At 37.9% G+C, this 21,616-nt stretch overlaps 2 protein-coding genes across 3 annotated transcripts in view; one reads left to right on the top strand and one right to left on the bottom strand.

The window, feature by feature from the left end:
- The window catches only part of TBCD (tubulin folding cofactor D), a 128,944-nt gene that overhangs the window by 75,389 nt on the left and 31,939 nt on the right, over nt 1-21,616 (bottom strand). The window lies entirely within an intron of this gene.
- Nucleotides 12,304-21,572, top strand: ZNF750 (zinc finger protein 750). Its single transcript, XM_068655263.1, has 3 exons — nt 12,304-12,425; nt 16,940-18,575; nt 19,008-21,572. Exons 2-3 carry the CDS (start codon nt 17,149-17,151, stop codon nt 19,723-19,725), a joined length of 2,145 nt encoding a protein of 714 aa, XP_068511364.1. The 5' UTR covers nt 12,304-12,425; nt 16,940-17,148; the 3' UTR covers nt 19,726-21,572.

Raw genomic sequence — 21,616 nt, 5'->3', positions numbered from 1 at the left:
CACGGGAACGGGGTTAAGCTGAGGCAGGGGAAATTTAGGCTTGACATCAGGAGGAAGTTCTTCACAGAGAGGGTGGTTGCACACTGGAACAGGCTCCCCAGGGAAGTGGTCACTGCACCGAACCTGTCTGAATTTAAGAAGAGATTGGATTGTGCACTTAGTCACATGGTCTGAACTTTTGGGTAGACCTGTGCGGTGTCAAGAGTTGGACTTGATGATCCCTAAGGGTCCCTTCCAACTCAGGATATTCTATGATTCTATGATTCTATATAATCACTCAGTAATTAAGCATCAACATATTGCTACCTTAATCAAAACATAGGCACCACAAGTGGATTAGGGAAGCGTTAAAATACCATTTCAATTCATTTTAACCTAATAAGAGAAAAAAAAAAAAACAACAATTCCCATTCAAGAGCAATGATACAGCAAAGATGGATGCGTATTTTGGCACTTCTCAGCTCTGAGAGAAACTGCAATAAAAATCTTTAAAAATGTTGACTGGCTTGTTTTGAAAAATGCTACATCAACGGATGAAAAAAATGGAATTAGCTGGTTCTACAGGAACACTAAAACAGACGCCAAGGGCAATTTTGCAAAGCTGCTGCAAATTTCCTTCAGCGTGAGGTGATTACTCCAGCTACCTCAGACAGCTGTGAGCACAGTCTCATCTCTCTGCAGGCTGAACAAGAAGCAGAAGGACTCACAGGTGGTGCCTTGCATTTGTGTTGTCTGACATGGTTTTCAGTTCAGGGCCTTCATTTTCCACGTGGTAGGGGCAATATCAGTTGGCCCCTAGCTTATTTGGGTCAGTCTCCAAGACAGAGGAGATGCTGCCAGGAGTCTGTAACAACAGGAACTGAGGAAATACAATGAAGAACAGCACTATTATTGGGAGCACCTCAGGACCTCCCCGTTATCACACAGCAGTGATTTGGACCTGCACCTCTTTGTGCTCCTGTGTCCAGGACTCACAGCATTGCTGCTGCAGAAGAAACAGCACGACTGCAAGTCAAGAGCAAACACAGGTCATGCAAAGGAAGGATACAAAAGTGGGCAGTTAGAAGACAGGAGGAAAAGGGAAAACAAGGTGAGGTACATGGCAGACCTAAGTAGAAACAAATACTTCAATACGGGAACCCTGCTGAGGTCAGGGTCATCTCTTCAGGCTTGCATTCTAACACTGGCAGAATTTACTGGTGAACTGGGGACTCTGGGAAATGCTGTGTAATGATCGCTCCTGACAAATGTTTCTCTGCTTGAAAAAGGGGGAGATTAGATAAGAGAAACTTCAGAACCAGCATTACATTTCCTTTCAGAACCAGCGTTACATTATATTTAAGTCATAAGAAAAAAAGAAACACCACCAAAAATTTCAGGTTTCCCTTTATTCTTTACCCCGGAGTCTTCAAACACAATGCAGTTGTTTTCGGCTGTGGCATCCTGCAGTCTCAGCAGAGCCCGCCTGCAGTCATGGAGGAGCAGCACAGACAAAACACCTGTAGCATCTAGCCCACTGTAACTGAAGTACCTTACAAAAGACCTTCCTAATCCCCAGCTGGTAGGCTCTGTGGTTGCATTATCTTATGCACACAACTTTTCATCTTCAGTCTAAACAAAATCCAAACTTAAATTTTGTTTTTCTCCAATTTAAAATGTTTGCATTCATACTCCTCCAGAGCTTTGCTTGATACACAACACAGCAATGATGTTCAAAGCTTTGTAGTCAGCTCCTGCATTTTGTACCTGTTAAGCTATTCACCATTATAACCACCTCATAGGTATTCAGTGTGGGCAGTGTTGGACTGTGAAGCTCTCTATTGTTTCAAATTTTTAGATTTAAAATCACATTCAACACATACCTAAAATGTACTCCACCAAAAAACACAAGCAAAAAAAAAAATTTTTAAAAATCAAGAAGAAAATCCAAAGTGAAAAGAAGAGCAGAAATAAATTTGTTTGAAATTATTAACGAGGTTTTGTTGTTGTTTTGTTTCTTAAATTTAAAAGTACAGGTTAGGAGATACAACACAGAGAAGGCCTGAAGTGTTACTTTACTTTGAAAGTCACCATTTGTTTCAGAGTTCTGCATTAAAAGTTTGCCATTAAATATAGAGGGTAAGTAGTGTCCACTCTCAAGCCGAATATTAAAACAATATCCACCTGTTTAGTTCTGTGAACGCTCAAAAAATACAGTCACCTTTACCCGTAGCCTAGAGGTATTAATAAGCACCTGTTACGCTCCACCCTGCCTTACCTAACAACATAACTGCAGGTTGCAACACAGCGCTTTGCTCAAGCCTCGTGAAAATGAAGAAAACTTCTGGCTTCAAAGCCCTGCAAACAGCCGATTTTCTCTAGCATGAGAGACAAGCTGCACACACTTGGCTTTCTGAACAGAGATGTTAATCAATCAGATGCTTAGCATCGCTTAGTTGCGGATGATAACCACTGAACAACTAGTAAAGAAACCGAAGGAAGACATTGGATACTGAAAGGTCCCATATAACTAGAACTATTTCCTTAAAAATTACTTCTAAAAAATATCCCATACACTTACCTAGACTCTAACCGTTGCCATCAGGACTACTATATTATTTCAGATCGTCATGTTTTTTATTTATTGCAATGTTTATCATATAAAACATACAAATACAGCAATTAAACAAACAAACAAAAACCTGTTCCTTAGCCTGAGGTCTTGTCTACAAAAGAAAATTGCAAGAGTCCAAGTCAACTCTGCTTCACTTAGAACAGACTCATGCACTGAATCTCAAGTTCAGAACGAACTGTTTGAATTCAGTTTTAAACGAAGACTATGCCAGTCTTAAAACAGAGGTTAATGTTACCTTTTAGATAGTCTTACATTTTGCTGTGGATCGTTCATGCAGAGAAACCTTCTCAAATCATAATAACTTTATTGGAAAGTCTTCTATTTTAGAATGATAAAATACAAGAAAAAGTACTTCAGAGTAATGGAGGTCTGCTCTTACTGAAGAGTTAAGATATTGTGCACAGGTAGCATCAATAAAAAGAATTACTGAATAATAGTTTTATTCAGATTTTGCTTCAGCAAAACAAAGTGATTGCAGAAGTATCCTTCGGTAGGTTCATCTTCGGGAGCCTCAGGCATAAAAAAAGTGTAAACAGCTGTATCTACAGTACGTCAGCTTCCCATGTTTTAAACAGCATGCCCATCACTGTCATTCATATGCAAAAAAAAAAAAAAAAAAAGGTGAAAGAAATAGACCCCTTTGTTTTTATTGAAAAAAAAAAAAAAGAAATCAGATTTGGGACCACAGGCTCTTGCATGGCACTCAAAGCTCTTTTAGAAAGAGAGGCAGGTCCTAACCGTAACTTCATTAGGGCTGTTATACTAATATTTAATGTATCAACACAGATGCAAACATAGATAATTTTAGGTTAGGTCGATTATCAGAAATAAATATTTGTTTAAAGCTCTGCCAAACATCTATGATTTGTTCTCCTGTTTTCTATACAGGCTGTCTCCTTCAGACTTTACTTTTAGAAGACTATTTCAGCCAGAGGATGGGTTCTCCAGCAAGTATCAGAAAAAGCATGTGTTGCTTTGTTGGAAAATTCTCAAGTGTTTCTGTGAAAAGCTCTAATACTGCAGCCTGTAGGGCAAGTGCCTAAAAACTGTCAACAGGTGGCCTCTCGTCTCTCTTTCCTGCACCCAAGTTTGACCTAGTTAGGAGCTTGCCAGAGAAGGGACGAGTATCACAGCTCGTGCACACTCAGAAAATAGGTTTGAATTTATCAGCTGAAGCAGCTTAAGCTGCCCTAAGTTTCTCACAATTCTGAACACTGACCCATGTTTATAGGGCTACACACACACACACACACACATATATATATATGTATGCATGTCCACAGACCAAACAAGCATTTTCTAACCCGTGACTATGAAGGACTGTGTCTGTCTGGTTGCAATCTCAGTTCAGTCTCTCCCTACGTAATGAATTAAGAGAGTCTTTAATTATATGATCACATGATATTTTTTTTCCATGGACCTATCTCAGTCAGCACACAGGAAAGACCTGCTCCGGCAATGAATCACAGCTGGGCACCAAAGGAGATTGTTGTCTGCCTCGCTGCTGAGGGTGGAAAATAAGTACTGCAGAGACTGGCTTTCAGGCAGGGAGAAGGGATTGCTGGTTGAGCTGGACGTTGCCCTAAAGAACTACATTCTAACTACATCTCCGCCAAAGACTTACTGTTTGATACCACTCGCATTACTTAAATACAGTATTTAAAGAAATGGACGCTGGCTCTCATTTCCCAGGTATCTGCTTCAATAAAGTAATTGCAAGTTGCAGAAGTGCTACAACGCTGAAATTGGAGCAAGCTTTTGAGTGTGGCAAGGGGCCAATGCGGAAGCAGACAGATCTGGATTCTGGCCAGTCTATCTCAATATCATTATGTAATGCAGCCAGAAAATCTCCAAATCTGTAAGCATCCCCTGCCTGGTTACACTGCCAGAACTACAGCTGACCTAAGATAGTATTGATCTACCTTCCCTTCTACGCTGAAACACAGGGTGCTAAACGTTTCAGGGATTAACCTACCCACTCATGCCCAAGGCCATATGAGAGTCTAACAGAGACCTTCATATAGGTTACAGCTAACAGCTCTTCCTTTAACTGAAGCAGTCACAAATTCCTTTAACCGAAGCAGTCACAAACTGCAGTTTAAGGACACGAAGAAGCAGGCTTGTGAAGGAATCCTACCAAGTGAGTGAATGACTTCCTCTGAAGGAAGATACAAATTTTGCAAATTCATAACGCTGCATGGCAGAAAAGAAAAATCACCGGAGAAACCCCAACCTTTAGGCTAAGGTTGTGCAATACTGAGATCAACCCTACAGTGAAAAACCTAGGAGCAATTCATTGTCATTTATTCCCTGCTTAGCATTTATACCATTTCTCAGTTGCACTGGGGGAGGAGGGACTTTTCCTGCTATGGCTTCAGCTACAGCATTTATTCTCTCTGGTAGAAAAAAACAAATCTGCACTACTCTTAATGCCTCCGTGCTAATTTGAAAACTGAAAATTCGAAAATGACATTCACATTCAAATTTTTAAATATTATTTTCAATATCAATATTTAAAGTTCATTTTTAAAGTTCACCTGGGTCTTAGAAAAAGAAATTCCTCTGTAACCAGCCTTTCAGGTTTGGGTGTTCTCTATTTTCTAAGCGTCCACCTAAGACAGGTAGATCTTTTTTCATTTCTTCCTGTATCTATGATGAAAAGTACCTGAATGCTTGCCAAAAGCCTAACAATTAACTACCACTACAGAATAGGCTAGCGCATTTCAGAAGCCTGATTTCCCGATGTATCCTCCTCCAAAAAACAAGGCAGCTGCAAATCGATATCAAACATCTAATTCTGGAATATGAAAATTAAGAAGGTAATCCTTAAAGCCAGAATTCTTACACAAGTTTAAGAAGTTATATAATACCTTCCTATAAGACTATTTAAACCCTCATTCTAGAACACTCTTGAAATCAGTATTGTTTCTATTTTGCTGCCAGTTTTTTACATTTAATAGGTGGCACAACGGCACTGGACAAGAAAAATGTCCCTTCATTGCACACAGAGCTTTTCAGACTTTTAAGTATGGCCAATTCAGTAGTATCATTATCAGGAAGCACCATTCTCCATACTATCAAATAAGATATACAGATATTTCATCAATACCAGCTAGCTTGCAGGCACTTTCTTGTACCAGAAACACCAGCACAGATAACCTGGTACCACCACAGAGCACATACCTGCTCTAACCCAATTTATATGGTATTTGCAACAGAAACCAAGGGAATTTCAGAACTGCAGAGAGAAGCTGTGCATATACAGTCCTTCAAAGCCGTAACATATGCCATTGAGGTAAGCTGCATCTATCTGAAATCTGACAGCACAAGAGACTTCATTTCATAACAACTGCTTGCCAACAATATACGTGACAATGGGACAGTTTTAAAACAGAGTTGAATCGTCAACTGAAATAACACCAGTGTTTCCTATTTAAACAAGGTGCTTACCATTCAGTACAAGTAATACACAAAATATTTCCCTGTTCTAGGGTCTTTTGGGATACTGGCAGCCTTGTCTGACCTCTTTGTCTGAAAAGGTAAAAATCATTCTGATTTCCACACTGAATAACAAGACATCCTAACATACCAAGTCCTTTCTCAAACTGCCTCACTAACAGTACTTTTCACCCTGGATTTTAATACCCATTACTATTTTCTTGCACTTTTTTCCCCCCTTTACTCTGACAGTCATTTATAAACAGAATAAATAAATGATATTTCTTCATAAGCTGTTTTTTTCCCTACACTTTCTGTTTATTTTGAGTGACAAATCTAATTCGAGATTTGGATCGCTCACACTGACCCACCACTGTTACACTCTGAATTAGCCACTGTTTATGCATCTCACCAGCATTATTAGCTTCTGTTTAAATGTTGCTTTCACTGTAGCCACAGTTTAAAAAAAAAAAAAAAAAGTGGGGTGGGGGGAGAGGGATTCTTTCTGTCTATTCACTGTGAATAGGTCAGGGTATAAGAACAGATCAAGAATAACGTCTTCCTGGCTGGAATCCTTCCAATATATGCACCAATCCACTGCAAGTTTAACCACGCAGTTCTTCCAATCTTCCTGCCCTAGCTTCCTCTTTTTGCTTTCCAGAGATGGAAATGTTTCCAACCTTACTTAAACCTATCTGGTTTTATGGCAAAAATATCATCAACCACATAATGCACAAAAAGAAAAAATAAAAAAAAGTTATCTTTGAATATGAAACATTAACAGTTCTACCACTGATTTGATTTAAAAAAAAAAAATTAGCTAAAGGGGTCTAAACTTCCTCTGCTTAAAGCTAAAAAAATTAAAAGCTAATTTGAAAATTAATTAGCTTTTAATTTTTTTAGCTTTAAGCAGAGGAAGTTTAGACCCCTTGCCATTTAACAGATACAGCTGTGATTATTCAGTGGTCACCAAGCTGTTGAGAGTTTAACATGAGAACACTTTTAGTCTCACCACTGACATATTAAGAACGCCTAGGAAGTTTCATGTTCCTATATATGACACACCTTATTAGCTAGAAAGTTTATACTATGCTGTCATCAAGAGAAATTTTAATAACGTCCTTTCACAAGCAAACCAGAAATTCAAGTAAACTAGGATTCTCTTGTTTGTTTAGTATTTATCCCCACCCAATTAAATAAATTAAAAAAAAAACTATAAATAATACTCTGAAGCCTACAAAACCACAAATACAGCACAAAACAAAAGATGTGAAATCATACTGAAACCACACTAAAATATGTTTTTTGCCATTACACATACCCTGTACACATTTCATTTAAGAGTGCTGCAATTCCAAATGTAGAAATTCACACAAATACATCATCATACCACAGAATTTTTGATAATTTTTTGCCATTTTGCTCAAAAGAATGTTTTCTTTACATGCACATGCAGCTGGGTGACCCACATCAAAACAGCAGAGATTTTACAGCTAAATGATAACACGTAACTTCAAACTCAAGAACTTAACAGATAAACTGCAGTTCAAGAACTCTGGGTTAAAAAAAAAAACAAAAAACGAATAAAGTAGCAGATTTCACTTCTGTTCTATATTCCTCACTTTTAAATTTAAGTAGTAGACAACAAACATTAATCATATACATGTACATCCTTATAAAATTTGACATGTTTCAGAGAATAACTGAAAGCTAAAAATCTTTCAAGTCTCGGAATATTGACTGCATGCCTCATTGTTCTCTTCTTCATGAGACTGGCATCACTGCAGCACACTGCTGCTAATGTCTCAAAGAAAATAAGTGGGACCAATTTAATATATTCTGGAACTGCCCGTGGTACAACTCAGATTCTACTACTGGGTTCCTTGAGAAAAACTTGGCTTCACATAGGTGAGAGAATTGTCTCAGAATCTCTGGCATAAGTCTTAAATCAAAGCAAAACCACTCTGCATGAGAAACGCTTTAAGAATAATAAATTTAAAAAGAATTATAACCAAAGCATCTAGTAGAAACTCAAGAAGGGCATATTTTACATCTCTGTTAAAAGGGCTGATAATGAAAAGAATGACTATTAAAAACACTTCTTATAAACAGTTCATAGTTTTGCCTACAGTCTCAGTTTCTGATGTTACCTACTTCCCCCGAGATGTTTCACTGCCCAAGGGGGAGGATGGGAACAAGAAGGAAGATCATCCTAGTTCCAGGCCAAGCACTAACAATACAGGCCACAATAAATATCTGAAAATACGATCTGCTGTTGCTATTAACTGCTGAGCTTTCATTCTTTTCCCATACAAATAATTTGCTCTAGTAATCAAGAACAAGTGGCTCACAAACATCAGCAAGGTAATCTGCCCAGACATATCTCCCAAGTCAGGGACTGGAATCATTATGAAAAACAAAGGCACATTTCAAAGCTGTTATTTGAAAAGCATTAGGACTAATAACTATTCATATGGGATACAAGAAAATAGTTATGAGAATATTGTACAAGAATCACGAACTGTTTTGGGGCCCAGCATGAGTTACACTAATTACAATGCAAATACATCTGCCCCCTTCTGGGATTTAAGAACAACTTAGTTCAAACACGCTGATACAGATAACAAAATCTGTCAATAACTTCAGTTCAAGTAATCAAAGAGAAAGGGCTTTCTTGATCATTTAGCTCAAAGCCATCCATTTAGACACAAAATGAAGGTGATAAATGTAGAAGTGAGTACTGCCAGGCACACAGTTCTACGGCACTTCATTTATAAGGCGAGATAAGCTTCACTAGTTACATGTCTATCAGTGCTCAGCTAAATGCCTTTATTCTCATTAATCTTTGATCGTTCTTCTTTCTTGGAACAACGAGTACATACATTTATAAAGCATCTCTAGAGAGATACAGAAATCTTGCTGATGACTGACAGCCAATGGACATGGAAGTCATTAGAATGAGCCCAAAGGAGGGCCACAAAGATGATCAAGGGGCCGGAGGCCCTCTCCTGTGGAGCCAGGGTGAGGGAGTTGGGGGTGTTCAGTCTGGAGAAGACAAGGCTTTGGGAAGAAACTAGAGTGAGCAGCCTTCCAGTGGCCTTTCCAGGCCTAAAGGGGGCCTACAAGAAAGCTGGAAAGGGACTCTGTCAGGGAGTGTAGTGATATGGGACAAGGAGGAATGGCTTTAAACTAAAAGAGGGTAGGTTTAGATTAGATATAAAGGGGAAATTATTTACTTTGAGGTCAGTGAGGCACTGGCCCAGGCTACCTAAAGCAGCTGTGCCTGCCCCATCCCTGGAAGTGTTCAAGGCCAGGCTGGATGGGGCTTTGGGCAACCCGGCCTGGTGGGAGGTGTCCCTGCCCATTGCAGGGGGTTGGAATTAGATGAGCTTTAAGGTCCCTTCCAACCCAACCCAAACCAAACCATCCTATGATTCTATGACATCCTCTGAAAGCCAGTACCAGTTCTGGCTGATACAAGGCAATGTCAAAACAGCAGAATAATTCAGTAATTGGGGCTGTTCTTTGCTTTAGAGCAGAAACCAAGAATTATCTGATTAACAGAGGGGTTGATAACTGACCAGAGCAACACCAGACACTCTTTCATACATCTAGGGAATTCTCAAGTATTGAAAACAAAAAAGTTAGGTAATCAGCTTATCAAGAATGGGTTAAGTTAATCCCAACTGTGTGTATGGTTTCTGCTATTGACACTTTGTTTTCTGTTTAATGACACAGCTCAGAAAAAAAAAATCATGTAAAAACATAAAGAAACAAGTTTGTAACATTTATAGAATGGGCAGTTTCATGCTAAGTAACTAAACATATGAAATTCAACTACTGCAATGCAACACTTCCTTGATAATGCCGAGGAGACTGAATTTTAAATAAAATTTAGATTAAACAAGTATATACTAAACTACACAAAGAAGCTATAAAACTACAACTTCAGACCTTCAGAGATATAAAAACAAACACAATTGGAAAACAAACAAACAAAACCAACAACTTAGGAAAAAAATATCAATAAACATGTTATGTCCATCCTGGTACTCAACTGAACTCAACTGAGTGTTGCGCTCAAGTAAACTAAGGAGGGTGTTTGCTAACAGGCAACTGGCTTCAGTTTACCAAATACACACGATGCAAGCATAATGAGTTAACAAAAGTAAGTGATGAAACCACATCACTGTAATCACGATTTATTACTTCCAGAAGCATACACAACAGGGAGCTGCTCCTCTTCTGGTGTCCATCAGCAACAGATGTGGATTTTTAATAACATCCAAGCACCAAGAAAAGTACCATTTAAATTATCTGTTTGTTTTTTCCAGTTTTACTTTGTTCACAACTGATTTCAGCTGATCTGCCTAATAATAGCAACTTCCAGAGAATAACTGGATTTAAAGCAGGCTCCATATTGTCCTTGGACCAAGGCAGCAACCAGACATCCCATCTCCCCTTCGTGTACCAGATCAGGGAAGGGGAATAGGAACAGAGGGGAAAAATCAAAGTTCAAGTATCAATTGCCTCTTAACCCAATTCAGTCACCTATATATTACAGGAGTCCTTCAGGTGCTAGAATTTTCAATTTTCTTTCAAAACAAAATATCTGATTCTATTCAAGGAAACCAACCTCCACCCCATCGTATGAAAAAAAATAATAAAAAAAAAAGATGGTACTTACGTCGAGCTACAGATTCACATTTGCAGAAGAAAAATGACAGACATGTAGTTTGATATGTCACACAAACGTACTGACTTGAAAGAAAGGCTATTCACTAGCAAATGATGACTACTTAATAACATCTTCAATGAAGAAAGCAAAGGACTTTTCCCCTCAGGTATTCTCAGAGAAGTTTCCAAATGCAGACACTAAAAGGTCTTTCTGTACAATTAAATTTTCCTGATATTCTACTTTTCTTCAAAACTAAATAGAAGAACAACGATGCACTGCAAATACTTCTGTTCCATCTAAAGACTAAGGGTTGACAACCAGACAGTAATATGACATCTCTTTACATTGCTAAGCTGTGTCATAGGAAAGCAAATATTAAAACAAAAAGGAAACAAACAAACACCCCAAGACCCATCTTTCTACCTTATAATTAGCAATTGCTTGTATTCATAAAATTTTTCCAGCAAGTTGCATTGGCATTGCAACAGGAAGGATGGTAATCTGCACACCTAGACAGGAAAGGAGATGTCCATACGTCATTTGATCAAGATAAAGGCCACATCATTAAAATGATTTTTAGGGCATTGCTTTACAGACAAGTTTTGAAACAACTATATCAAGTACAGAGTTCATCATACCTACGTACTTAAAAGTTTCAAAAATTTAATGTCTCCAAACCATCAGAAATAGTAGTCAAAAAACTCTTAGGTTTCATATTCAGTAATAGGAATGGAACCAAAAGATTCTCCTTTTGAAGGACCAGCACGTGGGACATTTCATTAACAAGCTCTGCACTGTCACTAGGTAACTGGCAAATACACTAATAAGTTTGTTATTTGTAAACTCTCAGTAAAATGCAACTACGAGCAAGTACCAGCCCTAATCAGTGGATGATCGTCACACTTCCTCCTTTCACCGTGCAGTTTTACTGCTCCTGAGCAAATGCATGGACATGATAATCAATTTCTCACCGAGGTGACTCCCTTCCACTTACAGGATCTGTATATTTGACTGCTGATTATAGGCAAGCTTTGGCAGGTTCCTGTGGCAAGCTTGGAGTTAGTTCAGTCCCGCCTTCAGAGAGGAGACTCATGAAGGACACAAAGATTTAAATAAAAATTGAGAGGGGGAGGAAAAAAAAAAAAAAAAAAAAAAAGAAGAGCAAGAATATTAAAGCTACAAAGGCATTTAATAAAAATTGTCAGTTTCTACTAAGAATGTGTAATTACTATTTTTAAGCTTTGCTACCCCCTGTGTACGGTTGATTTTGCTGCTCACAAGTAATTTCTACTGAAGGTAAATGTATTAAAAACTCAGCATATTGCCTAGCCATTTTTGACCCCACTTTGTAGATTAGTGCTCAGAGGAACAGACACAAAAGTTTAGAGTAAAACTTGGTTGTTGGAGGGCACAAAAGCGACAAAAGCTCTCTTCGATAGCTTAGATGCTGAGGTAATGCTGAATGAAAGCAGTGGACGCAAACAAATGAATCGTAGCTTCAGGCTGGAGTAATATCAGGTGCATCTCTACACCCTGAGGGCTCAACTCCTACACTTCTTAAGTCCCTCCCCCTGAAACAACCTCCTGCAGTTTCACTTAGCGATCGGGCAGCGAACAGGTACTTCTCTCTCAGCAGTGACAGCTACAGGTTAGCAACAGGGATCACCTGGAAGCTTTCAGACATCTCTCTTTCTGGTAAGTGCCTTTATTTAGACATTTTTTTCAAATAAAATGTGTTTATATTAACAATTAGAAAGGCAGTCAGAGGTGTGCATTTTTCAGCTGTCTCAGAAGCCTAGGTTCCTCCTAGCAGGTGCATTTACTGCACTGGTTTAAGCTTTCAGCAGAAAGTTTCAACAGGAGAGGCAAAGATTTTAGTCTGTGAGACAAACTGGCTCTGAGAAGTTTTTACAGTAACTTACACTTGTTGGTGAAAAGTGTTTTAAGCACCTTTTCCCATGGGGAGAGTTAATGCGTTATACTGAAGAATGACAAAAAGACAGACTGCTTGAAATTGCTACATTTAGCCTGCCAACTCTCCGTAATATAGTAGGACTGCATTAATCTGAAAAGCTTGTATGGAGATGACATTTTCAGTTTCAGTTTTGATTTATTAGTTTTCCAGCTTGTGGGAATTGACTAAATTTACTAGAAGAAAATTGGGTTGTTTTAAGTTATCCTTTCTCTAACCAATTAAAGTATATTAAGATGTGGAGTTATTAACTTAATATTTATGGAGACTTCTTTCTTCTTATCCCCACCACCTGAGCAAGTTGGCTATCTCTGCCGCTGCATTTCCTCTCGCGCACTCGCACACACACGGGAGCACGCAGTCCTCCGGTCCAGACCTTCAGCACACACTTCCTTCCCAGTCCTCGCCAACCCACTCCTCTCGCCCATGTTTCCTCCTAATTAACAAACAGTTGTGTTAAAATTTATCTTTCAGTTTAAAGGAACTGGAAGTTTAGAAGGGAGTGGTAGTTAATCACTGGAAAATCTCAGCTAGAATAAAACTCACAAATCTTGTTCTTGCAACACTCTAGGTAGGTGACAATGGCATGTCCTTGAGTTATGCAATAATGCCACATCACAATATTTTAATTATAGCATGTCCTTCAAAATGTTCCACCCCAGTGAGTGCTCCTGGTCAGAGAGATCAACATCACCAAAGGATACTGCAGTAATAATGGAGTGTGCATGACAAACTGTTACGTAGTTTGCTCAAGCAGTGTCCTAAAAAGAAACATAATTACCAGCTCTGCTTGTAATAAAAGACATTTGGAAATTTCCCCTTTGATCAACTGGACATCTTAAACAATTTAGACTACTTAAAAACCTTAAAAAAAAAAAGCATATGTATGTACATATATATGTGTGTGTATGAATACACAGGTGTATATTTGTATGTATATACTTATACACAAAAACATTTTTGTTTATGTATTTACAGATACATGCACTCAATGCTAAATAATATTCTTACTTTCTGGACTTGTTAGCATTTTTATAAGCAAGGAGGTAGCAACAACATACTTTAAAAACTGGACGAAAACATGCTGCTCTCAATCTCGGGCTGGAAAGGGCTCCAGGCTGGGACGCTGTAAGGAGGAATGCTATCGGCACAGAACAAGCAACTAATACAACCTCACATTTAACCCACATTATCAGAACAACTTATTTTCAGTAAGAATATAAATAAATACCACTACACTTCAAACCTAAAAAGAGAAATTCATGATAATCTGTAAATACCCAAACTTCTAAAATCAGGTATTCAGGAAGTAAATTCTCAATTAAAAAAAAATAAATGAAATGTTGCATTAAAATTATCATCCTACTACTGATGATTTTTATTCCCATTTTAAAAAGGATATTACAAGTTAGTATTTAAGTTTAAAGGGAAAAGCAGCTACTTATTTTGATTTTTCTTGCTAATTCTAAACTTTAATTTCAGTAGCACAAGACATACACTGTAAGCAACTGGCATTATTTATAATAGAGGCAGTCATAATTGGTTGCAGCTATTTTAAACCATTATTGTTTTTTCCAGTTTTATGTGTGCGATCAAAGAGTTTTAATTTTTTTTAATTATGAAACATGTACCTCTGCCAGACACTGCTGTGTTTTACTTAGAAATGGGAAGAGAAATTGTCCTTCTTGGTTTGGTTTAGAAATGTTTTACTACTGGCATTTTTAAGCTATATGAAAAAAAGGGATTAACCAGTAAAAGAGACAAACAGAATATTCGTCTGTCTGACACTAGCCTACGTTTCCTAAAGGGTAAACACCCTTTAAAAGAAGCTACTCGTTCGACACCTTGCAAGTAAGCAGCACGCAGTGGAAGCACCCCTGTCTGCAAGCTGAGCATACCATCAAAAGAAACAATGAATTAAAAAAATAGCGTTTGTAATTCTGTCCTGCTATACACATTGCAAAAAAGCTGCCAATGCTCTAAATTTCTAACATTAGAACTGCAGCAATGCATTTTATCTTGTTAAAAAATGATAGTTAATACTCTGTTGAACAGGAATAACTTGAATCAAAGTTAAATACCAAGTACAAAGTCAGGGTAGGGGGGGGGGGGTGGAACAGGACACACAGGAATTTACACTATTAAGCAAAGGAAAGCTAGAAGAACAAGAAAATCTAATTAACATCTCCTTATTATAAATACTGCACCTGAATGCAAATTCAGACTGTATCATAAATGGCTAAACTAAGAATGCAATGAAGTTTTGACAACAATATCTTTTTCTTCAAGAACAATTAGTACAAGTACTTTCAAGAAGATATGAGGAACAACAGGTACAAACTGACTTGATCAAGTCCATTACGAACTGTTCAAGTTAGTTATACATCATTAGTCAAAAATAAATACAACAAATTCACTTAAGGGAAAAAAAAAAGAAGACCAGCTAAGCCTCCTAAGCTCAAATATTTTATATATATAAATTTTATTATTTTTTTTAAGTAAAAGTGTTAATCTTGCACAAGAATGCTGGTTATCACTATTTAAAACAGTTTTCAAATACTATGTTTGTTTTTTTAATTTACTGAGCTCCATTTTAATCAGACTCCAATGACAAGGCTTTAACATGCTGCTGTATATTTCTAGTGATTTTCTTTTACATTGTAACATTATTAGTCTCCAACTCAAAAAAAAGCTTTATTAAAAACTGAGAAAAAGCTATTAATATTTCTATTTCTTTAGACTATCACATAATTATTTGTTAATTTTAAGAAAGTTTTTTTTTCCTATTTATAGAGCAGGTGTGCATTTTTTTTAAGAATGTTTTCACAATTATTATTTTAACAAATTAATACTTCTTTCACATCAGAAAAAAATATGTATTACAATTTTCTAGAATTACTATACCTGGTACAACAAGCAGCAGTTCTGTAGCTTTGCCTTCAGTTTTCATAATGTGTTGCATGCTATTTTCTAGTAAACAATCTCTTATTTAAGAAATGCAAAAACATCTCTACTTTAACTAAAATCTCACAGCACATAATCACCAACAATTCTTTTCATAAACTTGATATTTTAATAGTACTAAGTCAAAGTTCTATGTAGAAAGCTTTAAAAAAAAATTAAAAAAGCAAGCCGTACTAGTCACTCCTACAATTAGTATTCCTGCAGTTTCGGGTAACACAATAGATACAGTACGTGGTTTTGCAACAGTCATCATTTTGATAATGATGCTTATAGTTCATGATGAAATCATCAGTTTTTAGATCTCTGCCATAACACATCCTATAAAATCATGAGAACTTGACTCTGAGAGTTTCTCACGCCTTCAGAATCAGTGAACATAATGGAACAAGCTGATACAAGCCCTCCTGACTTATCTACTGAGCAAATCATTAGGCTGTATAAAGTATCCACAACCTTACTTTTTCTGAAGAAAGGCAGATAGATCATGCTCCTGTAAATCAATTGCTGTCTGCCACTTTTTATGTGAATTGATACACTTGTGTGTCTGTGTTAACCACACACAATACATAAGGTGCTGCACAGCACAAGAATGTGAAATGTGTTTATCAAGCAGAATATTCTATTAGTCAGATATTGCAGGACTCATTTCTCTTAATTGAATTAGGAAGAGGAAGAAAATTGGTGTGGTTTTATCCTTCGAGAGATTGGCCACTTTTGAGGTATCCACTGAGATTAAGCTGTTAGGAAATGCCATGCCAGTTAAAAGAGGGGGGAGTTGGTCAGTGTCTGAAAGAGCCAAGTCAGCTACCCAAGTGCAACCAATCCACTCCACCCTCGTTTCACCAAGCAGGAAATTCCCTCCTCTCTTTCCCCAACCGGCCTGACAGGCTTGCCCCATATCCAGCTGCTGCCAGGACCTGCCTCTTCTCATTTTACCCACCTCCACTTCTCTCTCAACAGCTCCACCTAGATTTTTCCTTTCATCTTCTGAATGAACGTTCCTTCAGTTTTCAAAGAAAACTCCTTCAAGGCCAAAGCAGCTGCAAGTGACTAGCACTGCTTAAAATTAGGACACTTCTACAAGTATGTTTAGGTGCTGAAGGATGTTAAATTTTAATATATGTCCATTTTAAGGCTGGCATCTAGCATTTTTGTTTTGTTTTAAAAAAAAACACAAAACATATTATATATAATATTAAGGGGAATAGAGTTAAAAGGATGTCTTAGTTTGTGTTTAGTTTCAGTACTCCTAATTTTAACCTTTGTATTACAGTTCCTGTGCTACCAATTACAAAAGTTGTTTTCCGGCACCCCCTCTTCCCTGAGACACCACGGGAGTTGGCTTCCTCTTTTCACCTGGGAAGAAGGATTCCAGAAACCTGAAAAACTGGAAATATCAAGAGGCTAAAACTGAGGAAAGCTAACCACAAGAAAGTTTTTATAAAGAACCATTACATTTAATTGTTTAAAGCAGCAAAAAAAATGAGTCTCCTCAAAGAACGTAAACCAAAGAAGCCTCATTACATCCCAAGACCACCAGGAAAGCCATTTAAGTATAAGTGCTTTCAGTGCCCCTTCACTTGCAATGAGAAATCTCATCTTTTTAACCACATGAAGTATGGCCTCTGCAAGAACTCCATTACTTTAGTATCAGAGCAGGATCGCGTTATCAAGTGTCCAAAGGCAAGCTCCTTGGAGCCCAAACAGATCAACCAGCTCGAGACTGCGGTCAAAGCAACTTCTTCTAAGTCTGTCACCAATGGACTGTCAAATCTCGATTCAAAGCCTCAATACGCTTTTCCAAAAGAAGATGCCAAGGAAAATGTTGAATTACAAAACCAGGCAACAACCACAGCAATTCAAGGACAAAAACCTGCAATTCAGAAGGATTTAACCCCTGCCAGTACTACAACAGAAAGCGCCATCAGCATGCAGCCTCTTTTGGACAGCATTGTACGGCCCTCAGCTTTTGTTCCTGTAGGAGAACACAGAGATAGCAAAGGCCCAGAAACTAGTGAAGTATCTGAAATTATATCGCTCCCTAACAAAAGTTCACCTTTTCACACTAAATCTGCATTTCATGCACCAAGTCACCCCTGGAAAGCAGGTTCTCCTTTCCTCCCAGATTTTCCACATAAAGTTCCTCCCACAAAAGGGTTTGGTTCCATCTCACCTTACATGCAGCCGATGATTCCAGAGTACTCGCCCCATTTTTATGAGCACAGGCTGGCCATCTACACACCTTACTTGCTTCCAGGTAACTCAGAGTGTGAAAGCTCTGCTCTGTCTGTCTATGGCACACAAGACCAAAGACATTTTCTTCCCCATCCTGGGCCACTTCCAAAACCCATAAATCCATCAGCATATGAACACTATCGATTGTTCCAACAATATCATTCCACTCCTCCTATACCGTATGGATTTTGTAGGCCAACCGATCCTCCGTTTTACCGATTTTCACACGTAGCTGGTATTAACAGGGATCAAAGCTCTCATCTAATGGAAGAAACTACCCTGTTGTATCCAGCTTCTTTAAGTCCATCCCAACAATACCCTCTAGGTTCGCATAAAAAACAAGCGGACTATGAAAAAGAAATGACATTACTGCATGCCAAAAGTCATTCCAAAGACGACCAAAATGAACGCGAGAATGCTAAAATGAGCCCTCTGGCAGGAAGTGCAGCAACAGGCTCCCCAGGTAGACCTAGCCCAACCAACTTCACCCAGACAAGCCACGCATGTGAGGGCTTATTTGACCTCTCCAACAAGTCATCTTCTACATCGCTTAGCAAGTATGATCAACCAGAAGAAAACTTCACAGCTTTCAGACCTGTGAGAAAAAGCACTGATCAACCAACTCAACTTCAAAGCGTGCCGACACAGCAAGATCGCAGCGATTCACCTACCAGGTAAAATAACAACATCACTTTGCAAGGTCTTGTCAGACTTCTTAGGGGCACACAAAGGCAGCACGTATACATTTCACGCAATGCCCTTAAAATACATTTACATTTATAGTACCAAGATAATTGTTCTATGTGATAGATCTGCAAAGCAGATACAACTGTAAAGCTCCCAGTTAGACGGTGAGTAGAGCACTCATTCACCTGAAGAGCATCGGGTATCTGTAATGCCATCACTACGCACGTATCTGTGTATTTCGAGAAAACACGTGCATTAGAGTGAAACCTACAGTGAAAGGGACGTGGGGGAGGGAAAGGAAGAAAAACAAAGTGGTCAGACTAATAACCATTTTTTTTTCTCTTTCTCTGTCCACTTCCTCAGCCCCAATTTAAAAGAGCAACTGATAGTGAATTCTCTTTTGTTCTCTCTTCTTGCAGCATTAATGTCACTGATGAAGATTCACACACACCTAATGAATGCCCTAACAATGAAGGTTCACTGTCCAACACCGAAGAAGACACAGGAATAGCTCCCCTTAACCTTTCAAAAAAGGCTGACACAAATGCAGGACCTGCTCATGAACATGCATACAAAACCACATCCAAAACAGAAAGTCAGAACTTTCTAGAACTGCAAGATATGCCTCTGAACCTCTCGGTAAAAGATTCCTGCAACACAGGAAACCTGAAAACATCATCCCACAGTCCATCTCGTGATAATGGTGCTGCTACTTCTCCAAACCCTGAAAATGAAAACTCTACCGCAGATGCGTGTAACCCCAAGAACCCAACTAACAGCGTCTGCACCAAATCTTTCCTGGCTCACCGTAACGAAGCTCAAGACTTACGAATAATTGACAGTTGCGATGAACAGAAACAAACAGCAGCTGTAGCTCTCTGTCAGCTGGCTGCATACAGCCCTAGCAAAGTTAGAATGGACAATGAAGGGCAGAGTCCTCAGGATTGTAATACTTCATGTACAAAACCTGCACTTAATTCTTCTGATACTCAGGATACTCAGTGCAATCAAAAAGTAAAAGGACAAAAAAGGACAAATCAAAAAGAATCAGCAAAATCACAGCAAGGCACTAAAAGAGTAAGGCCAAATGACTGTAGCCGAGTCTTTACTTTAAGGAAGAGAACAAGAGTATCTTAATGCTTCCCTTTCCAGTGAGTTTCTAGTTATAGAAGTTAGTGACCAGCTACATCAGAAAATGTCTATAAACCATCTCTTATTGGATTTGGTCCGTGACAAGATACATTCAATCTCTCCTTTGTAAATAATGTTCATATTTTTATATTAAAGTTTTTAAGTAATTGAGCTTTCCCTTGTAGAAGCTCAGACTTTGATGAGTGAATTTTTGCATTCATTACTAAAGCCAAAGTACGTTAGACAAAGCTCTAAGGTTTTTTGCAATTGTATTAATGTAAAATAATTTTTACAACTTCTTTTCTTACAAGATGTTTAAGCTCCAGAAACAATACTGTTCAATAACATACTGTCAGTATTTTCAGGCTTAATTTCATTTAATTTTTTTTTTGGTCTTTTTTCTTTGGAAAACTTATTTCACTGTGCAGTAGTTTAAATAAGCTTAAGATTAAACCTGGCTATTTACAATTTACTGTAAAAACTGTTCTGTCTATGAATGCACTTCGTCTTTATGCCATAATGCAAAACAGACCAAATTTAGTTACTTAGAGGCAGATGCCAGTTTAAACAGACTGATGCAAACCTTGTAAAAACAAACTTCTCTTCTGTTGGCTAAGAACAAGACTTATGTTAAACCAAAGAAAGTCTGCACCAACGTAACAAACGTGGTTTATGTTTATCTTTAACTGAACCACTATGAAAACAATACTGAAAATATGAAAGTCAACAATTTAGGTGCCTGATCCTCTGAGGTTAAGACAGACACTGGGCAACCTTCAAACTCCAAGTCTAGAAGGATATTTATATAATTTATTTCACCTGAGAAAACTCTCCCGGTGAAGGTTTTATTTCAGAAAAAATGTGTCATCAATTATGTGTTTCAGTGTGCTTATAAATAGATCCTAAAACTGTTTACTGCTTCTACAACTGTGTATATAAACTTGTAATTTTTCAAATAAATCTGTAACCTATACTTAAAATATATGGAAAGTCATTAATGAACACAAAAACATTCACTACATTATCTGTAACACACATTAAAAAATAAATCAGCAGAGAACTTGCTAGCTAACTTTTCAATTTACAGGTAGAACATGGTATTGAGTACCAAACAAGGAAGTTCCTTTTTCAGAGTTAAGTCAAGGAAGTTTATTATGCAAATTAATTCATCTGCATTTTAGCCCCATATGACAGACCTTTTCCAAAAAGCTGCTTCTACAAAAAGTGTAACTGAAATGAGGCTGTTCATTGTATAAACAGCTGGCTTGAGCTTGAATAGTCTGCACTATCAGTCTTAGGTAAAACAGACCCAGACTAAGCATTACTGACTTAAAAATATCATATATACTTCTCACTGTGTCATTATTCAGATAAGAGAGATCCGCACGTGTCTAAACACTATTAGTAGGCATGGACCTTTGTAAGGAAGCAGAGATTAGTTCAATGCAATGTTGAGTCCCCAGAACTTACTGTGTAATTTTTGTGCTCTGATGTTCTGAGATAAACTTTTTAGAATGCTCTGGCTAAGCTTTTAACATTAAACAGTCTATTACAGACATTAAGCTTCTGATTTAAGAAACAGAAAAAGAGTACCAACACAGATCCCTAATATTATTCATAGAGAAAGCTTTTCAGATCATCAGAAGACAAAAATACCAACGCGAAGTTTGAACAAAGGGAATATGGTAACAGAAGTCCAGTTAAATCATAACAGCAAGGCAGTAAGGATTAAGTTGTACATCAGTACTTGATGAAACAAAGAGATTCTTTCTAGGCCAACCTTAAGGCTTCAAGATTACGGACAACCGCTACCAAATCCACAATTCCCAGCCATGAAATTACAGTCTACTGTCCCTGCTTTTTTTTTTTTTCTTCCAACTACATTAAGCTGTGTATC

The sequence above is a fragment of the Anas acuta genome, chromosome 18 (genome assembly GCF_963932015.1).
Source record: "Anas acuta chromosome 18, bAnaAcu1.1, whole genome shotgun sequence".
Classification (NCBI taxonomy): domain Eukaryota; kingdom Metazoa; phylum Chordata; class Aves; order Anseriformes; family Anatidae; genus Anas; species Anas acuta.
This window is presented reverse-complemented; position numbering and strand designations above follow the sequence as displayed.